The following is a 7,115-nucleotide window of genomic DNA, read 5'->3' as shown; positions in this document are numbered from 1 at the left end:
TTATATCCCCCCCCCCCCCCCCCCCACTTAGACCTACCATCCACTAGAGCAGTGGTTCTCAACCTGTATAACCCACATTTGTCCTTGGACATTATGGAACGCACGGCACGGAACGCACGGCATTGCGGTATTGTGCATTCTGGTGCGGGCGATTTATCTGTGGGAGGGAGGTGTGTTTGGGGTGCCATTCAAATTAATGGCAACGCAACGCACCTCCCGCACCAGAACATGTAGTAAGTGTAATTGCGTGGTTCAGTGCGTTGATCGCACAGGACTGTTCAATTAACGCACTGTACTAGTGTGAACGGGCCCTACAAAATACTGACAGACAGACAACCACAGACACAATCTCACACACACTCCAAAAAAAATATTTCTTTTTCTTTTTAAGATCTCCCCACCTTATGAGAAGTGGAGTGGATTCTCAGCCTGGGGTGCAGTGTGGGCTGCTGTGCTGTGACGGAGCTCCATCCATATGTGCATTGCTTGTACAGCTCCCTTGCGCGGCTTGTAGAGGTGCCGGGAGGCAGAATGTGACGTCACTCCGGTTCCGGAACCTCTACAGGACATGCGAGGGAGCTGTAAGCAATGCACGTATGTATGGAGCTCCTTCGCGGCCATAGCCCCATCCTATCACACCTCAAGCTGACACGCGGCGCCGGGCAGCATATTTTGAATGGCTGCTCAGCACGAGAACTGATAGCGCTGCGCTAGGGGGAGGCAGAGGAGCCTCTCACCTAGAGAAGTGGAATGGACGCGGCGACCCGCTGAACACGGGGTCAAGACTCACCAGTTGAGAACCAAGGCACTAGAGTGAAGGGTATACTCAGGACTTCTGGGTACGGAGAGGAGCATGTGACTCATTCCCCTTCCCAGCCAATAACCATTAGCATTTCAGGTCACTTTAGCTGTGGAAATTGCCCGCAGCTTTCATTTGTATATCTGAAATCATTTTTTGAGCTTTTCATACGAACCTGCACACGTTTCTGGCTCTTTGAACACGCCTGATTGTCCTAGTATGGACTAGCCAACTCCTGACATCTACATTGATATGACTGCCCCGGTATCATGTAGTATGTGCACTCTGATGTGCTTGGTCTTATTCCTGCGCTCAGTAGCTGGTCACCTGCGGTCTGCGTTTCATGCTGTAACAGCGCTGAGGACAGAGGTTATCAATTCTGACTTTCCACATACACAGCTGTATGTAACATGTTGCTGATGAGTGTTATAGATTGCATGGGAATATATTCTCCTGTCAGCGTGGTCAATATTCTCTTCTTTTTGTTCACAGCCGAGCCGTCCAGCGCAGCCTGGCCATCATACGGCAAGCGCAGCAGAAGAAGGCGAAGAAGGAGTACTGCATGTATTATAACCGATTTGGGAGATGCAAACGCGGTGACAGCTGTCCCTTCATACATGACCCCGAGAAAGTGGCTGTGTGCACCATGTGAGTGTCGGCAGTGTCTAGTAGGTGGCTGTGTGCACCATGTGAGTGTCGTCAGTGTCTAGTAGGTGGCTGCGTGCACCATGTGAGTGTCGTCAGTGTCCAGTAGGTGGCTGCGTGCACCATGTGAGTGTCGGCAGTGTCCAGTAGGTGGCTGCGGGAACCATGTGAGTGTTCTCTATGTGTCCAGTAGGTGGCTGCGGGAACCATGTGAGTGTCGTCAGTGTCTAGTAGGTGGCTGTGTGCACCATGTGAGTGTCATCAGTGTCCAGTAGGTGGCTGTGTGTACCATGCGAGTGTCCGCAGTGTCCAGTAGGTGGCTGTGTGCGCCATGTGAGTGTTCTCTATGTGTCTAGTAGGTGGCTGCGTGCACCATGCGAGTGTCCGCAGTGTCCAGTAGGTGGCTGTGTGCGCCATGTGAGTGTTCTCTATGTGTCTAGTAGGTGGCTGCGTGCACCATGCGAGTGTCCGCAGTGTCCAGTAGGTGGCTGTGTGCGCCATGTGAGTGTTCTCTATGTGTCTAGTAGGTGGCTGCGTGCACCATGCGAGTGTCCGCAGTGTCCAGTAGGTGGCTGTGTGCGCCATGTGAGTGTTCTCTATGTGTCTAGTAGGTGGCTGCGTGCACCATGCGAGTGTCCGCAGTGTCCAGTAGGTGGCTGTGTGCGCCATGTGAGTGTTCTCTATGTGTCTAGTAGGTGGCTGCGTGCACCATGCGAGTGTCCGCAGTGTCCAGTAGGTGGCTGTGTGCGCCATGTGAGTGTTCTCTATGTGTCTAGTAGGTGGCTGCGTGCACCATGCGAGTGTCCGCAGTGTCCAGTAGGTGGCTGTGTGCGCCATGTGAGTGTTCTCTATGTGTCTAGTAGGTGGCTGCGTGCACCATGCGAGTGTCCGCAGTGTCCAGTAGGTGGCTGTGTGCGCCATGTGAGTGTTCTCTATGTGTCTAGTAGGTGGCTGCGTGCACCATGCGAGTGTCCGCAGTGTCCAGTAGGTGGCTGTGTGCGCCATGTGAGTGTTCTCTATGTGTCTAGTAGGTGGCTGCGTGCACCATGCGAGTGTCCGCAGTGTCCAGTAGGTGGCTGTGTGCGCCATGTGAGTGTTCTCTATGTGTCTAGTAGGTGGCTGCGTGCACCATGCGAGTGTCCGCAGTGTCCAGTAGGTGGCTGTGTGCGCCATGTGAGTGTTCTCTATGTGTCTAGTAGGTGGCTGCGTGCACCATGCGAGTGTCCGCAGTGTCCAGTAGGTGGCTGTGTGCGCCATGTGAGTGTTCTCTATGTGTCTAGTAGGTGGCTGCGTGCACCATGCGAGTGTCCGCAGTGTCCAGTAGGTGGCTGTGTGCGCCATGTGAGTGTTCTCTATGTGTCTAGTAGGTGGCTGCGTGCACCATGCGAGTGTCCGCAGTGTCCAGTAGGTGGCTGTGTGCGCCATGTGAGTGTTCTCTATGTGTCTAGTAGGTGGCTGCGTGCACCATGCGAGTGTCCGCAGTGTCCAGTAGGTGGCTGTGTGCGCCATGTGAGTGTTCTCTATGTGTCTAGTAGGTGGCTGCGTGCACCATGCGAGTGTCCGCAGTGTCCAGTAGGTGGCTGTGTGCGCCATGTGAGTGTTCTCTATGTGTCTAGTAGGTGGCTGCGTGCACCATGCGAGTGTCCGCAGTGTCCAGTAGGTGGCTGTGTGCGCCATGTGAGTGTTCTCTATGTGTCTAGTAGGTGGCTGCGTGCACCATGCGAGTGTCCGCAGTGTCCAGTAGGTGGCTGTGTGCGCCATGTGAGTGTTCTCTATGTGTCTAGTAGGTGGCTGCGTGCACCATGCGAGTGTCCGCAGTGTCCAGTAGGTGGCTGTGTGCGCCATGTGAGTGTTCTCTATGTGTCTAGTAGGTGGCTGCGTGCACCATGCGAGTGTCCGCAGTGTCCAGTAGGTGGCTGTGTGCGCCATGTGAGTGTTCTCTATGTGTCTAGTAGGTGGCTGCGTGCACCATGCGAGTGTCCGCAGTGTCCAGTAGGTGGCTGTGTGCGCCATGTGAGTGTTCTCTATGTGTCTAGTAGGTGGCTGCGTGCACCATGCGAGTGTCCGCAGTGTCCAGTAGGTGGCTGTGTGCGCCATGTGAGTGTTCTCTATGTGTCTAGTAGGTGGCTGCGTGCACCATGCGAGTGTCCGCAGTGTCCAGTAGGTGGCTGTGTGCGCCATGTGAGTGTTCTCTATGTGTCTAGTAGGTGGCTGCGTGCACCATGCGAGTGTCCGCAGTGTCCAGTAGGTGGCTGTGTGCGCCATGTGAGTGTTCTCTATGTGTCTAGTAGGTGGCTGCGTGCACCATGCGAGTGTCCGCAGTGTCCAGTAGGTGGCTGTGTGCGCCATGTGAGTGTTCTCTATGTGTCTAGTAGGTGGCTGCGTGCACCATGCGAGTGTCCGCAGTGTCCAGTAGGTGGCTGTGTGCGCCATGTGAGTGTTCTCTATGTGTCTAGTAGGTGGCTGCGTGCACCATGCGAGTGTCCGCAGTGTCCAGTAGGTGGCTGTGTGCGCCATGTGAGTGTTCTCTATGTGTCTAGTAGGTGGCTGCGTGCACCATGCGAGTGTCCGCAGTGTCCAGTAGGTGGCTGTGTGCGCCATGTGAGTGTTCTCTATGTGTCTAGTAGGTGGCTGCGTGCACCATGCGAGTGTCCGCAGTGTCCAGTAGGTGGCTGTGTGCACCGTGTGAGTGTCCGCAGTGTCTAGTAGGTAGCTGTGTGTACCATGTGAGTGTCCGCAGTGTCCAGTAGGGATGTCTTACAGGTGAAACAATAAATATTATGAAGCATGATCGTTATATTTCAGTCTATAATGTCACTGTTTGATCCAGGTGGTGATCTTATAATTTTAGGTTTCTACGAGGCACCTGCAAACTCACCGACGGGACCTGCCAATTCTCTCATAAAATATCAAAAGACAAGGTGAGTAATTATAAGTTCACCTCTCCTATCAGCTCCTCCCACCTCAAAACCACCCCACAGTAATCCCTCCCTTCCAGCTGCTCCTCCCACCTCTACACCCCCTCACATGTTATACCAGCTGCTCCTCCCACCTCCACATCCCCTCACATGTTATACCAGCTGCTCCTCCCACCTCTATCCCCTCATGCATTATACCAGCTGCTCCTCCCATCTCCACACCCCCTCACATGTTACACCAGCTGCTCCTCCCACCTCCACACCCTCTCACATGTTATACCAATTACTCCTCCCACCTCCACACCCCCTCACATGTTATATCAGCTGCTCCTCCCATCTCCACACCCCCTCACATGTTACACCAGCTGCTCCTCCCACCTCCACACCCTCTCACATGTTATACCAATTACTCCTCCCACCTCCACACCCCCTCACATGTTATATCAGCTGCTCCTCCCATCTCCACACCCTCTCACATGTTATACCAGCTGCTCCTCCCACCTCTATCCCCTCATGCATTATACCAGCTGCTCCTCCCATCTCCACACCCCCTCATGCATTATATTTATTATTCGCCCGCCAAACTCACCGACGGGACCTGCCAATTCTCTCATAAAATATCAAAAGACAAGGTGAGTAATTATAAGTTCACCTCTCCTATCAGCTCCTCCCACCTCAAAACCACCCCACAGTAATCCCTCCCTTCCAGCTGCTCCTCCCACCTCTACACCCCCTCACATGTTATACCAGCTGCTCCTCCCACCTCCACACCCCCTCACATGTTATACCAGCTGTCCTCTTTGGCTAATGCTTGTTTGGCCAGAAGATTCTGCAAATGGCTGATGATTGCCCTTGGTTTCCCTCATGTCTGGGTTTTCTCCTGTTGGGATGCATCGTCTATGTTGTTTGAGTGTTCTCACCCTATGTTTGGACTGCTACTGGACCTCCCTCGGTTGCTTAACCCCTTCATGACTGAGGCCTTTTTTTCATTTTTTGTACACATGTTATATTCCACATTTTAGGCCGGAAAATTACTTAAAACCCCTGATGGCCCCTTCTTCGGGACCCAGAAGCGATCTGGCGACAGGTAAGTCGCCAGGATCGCTTCTGTTGTAAAGCCGACAGTCGGCTCTACAAGTTTAAACAGAGTCCCGGCGGCAAAAGTCACCGGAGTCTGTTTAAACAGCCCCGATGCTGGCGACGTACACTGTACATCGTCAGTCACGAAGGGGTTAATTATCACAAAGATGTGTTCCTTAATGGACAATAATAGGAATTTTGTACTCATGGTAAAATCCTTTTCTTCGAATCCATTGAGGGTCACAGCTCCTTCCCCTCATATACGTTGTTTCCTCTTTGAACTACTCGCCACAACTAAGCACTAAGATTGCTGCAGCCTCTCACCTGCAGCAACCTACTTAGTTGTAGCAAGTTACAATGTTGCCGTCTGATCACTGAGGAAATGCTGCCTCCTTCCTGCAGCAGACTGATCACTGGGGGAGGGGAGACTGAGGAAATGCTCCCTTTGCCTGCAGCACACTGATCACTAGGGGAGGAGAGATGGGGGAAATGTTCCCTCCTGCCTGCAGTAAACTGATCACTGGTGGAAGGGAGACAGAGGAGATGCTTCATTCTGCCTGCAGCAGACTGATCGCTAGGGGAGGGCAGATGGAGGAAATGTTCCCTCCTACCTGCAGTAGACTGATCACTGGGGGAAGGGAGACCGAAGAGATGCTTCACTCTGCCTGCAGCTGACTGATCACTGGGGGAAGGGAGACTGAGGAAATGCTTCCTCCTGCCTGCAGCAGACTGATGACCTCATCTCAGCCTGGGCAAAGTCAATGACCGGAGCTCGCGGATGACTTTGGTAATAATAAAAGGTGAAGCTTTCCTGAAAAACGATGCCGCTGTTGTTTATTTTGACATGTCAGGAATTTCTTCATGCAGACTTTAGGTTGAGAGATCCACTTTAATGCGGACCTTGCGACCATGCACCCCAAGGCAATCTAAAAACTCCTTCTCCTTGGGGGGGGGCGGGGGGTTGAACTCCTGCCTGCAAGAGTGGAGGGAAGACTCCATTCTTGCCCAGGTGAGAATGATGCGCCCCCTGCTTCAGCAGCCTCCTGGGATTTCCGATATCCCGGAAGGCATCGGCTTCCGCGCCGCAGGCAACGGAGAAGGGGACCTGGCGCTGCACCATCGGCGGCCGGCTACAAGAACGCGGAAGAGACGGTCGGCTCCCAGTGGCATAAGAAAAGAAAATGGCGGCTCAGGACCCAGTGTGCAGCAGGGGATCAGTGGGTAGTTGTAGGACAACGCAGGATTCGCTGAGTATGGTGATTGGGGTTATCCACAGTGACCAAGGGGAGGCTGGGGTGATTGTTAGCGGGTCACATGATTATCTACAAAGCTTTCTTGATCTTTTACAAGGCGGTAGAGAGCGCAGTGATACAAAAGGGAACGAGAGGCCTGATTTTTGCTGTGTTGCGTCTGCGGCCCGCTCGGAATTCGCCTAGGTACGGGGATTTACCGCGCGCTGTAAACGCGAATGAATGTCTTCCGATCGGAGAGGTTACGCCGCGACTCCTCTCCCCGGGCCGCCTCCACCTCTCCCGCTGCTGTTACAACAGCTTTTCCTCTTGAGGGACTTCCCACGATTCAGCATTTTTCCTCCCTAATAAAAATAAGCAAAACAGAGAAGTCTGCGGTGAGCAATTTGGAAAGCCTCGTCGACTTTCGGGTTCATTAGCCGG

The 7,115-nt window shown here is 53.3% G+C and overlaps 1 protein-coding gene across 1 annotated transcript in view; it reads left to right on the top strand.

Moving 5' to 3' along the window:
* Positions 1 to 7,115, top strand: part of ZC3H3 (zinc finger CCCH-type containing 3) — a 132,221-nt gene that overhangs the window by 107,159 nt on the left and 17,947 nt on the right. Inside the window, exons 8-9 of the mRNA XM_018558960.1 lie at positions 1,292 to 1,447; positions 4,296 to 4,365. Coding sequence (XP_018414462.1) covers positions 1,292 to 1,447; positions 4,296 to 4,365 — 226 coding nt within the window. The remainder of the gene's footprint in view (positions 1 to 1,291; positions 1,448 to 4,295; positions 4,366 to 7,115) is intronic.

Source organism: Nanorana parkeri, unplaced genomic scaffold (genome assembly GCF_000935625.1).
Source record: "Nanorana parkeri isolate BGI_ZX_2015 unplaced genomic scaffold, ASM93562v1 scaffold371, whole genome shotgun sequence".
NCBI classification, from domain to species: domain Eukaryota; kingdom Metazoa; phylum Chordata; class Amphibia; order Anura; family Dicroglossidae; genus Nanorana; species Nanorana parkeri.
This window is presented reverse-complemented; position numbering and strand designations above follow the sequence as displayed.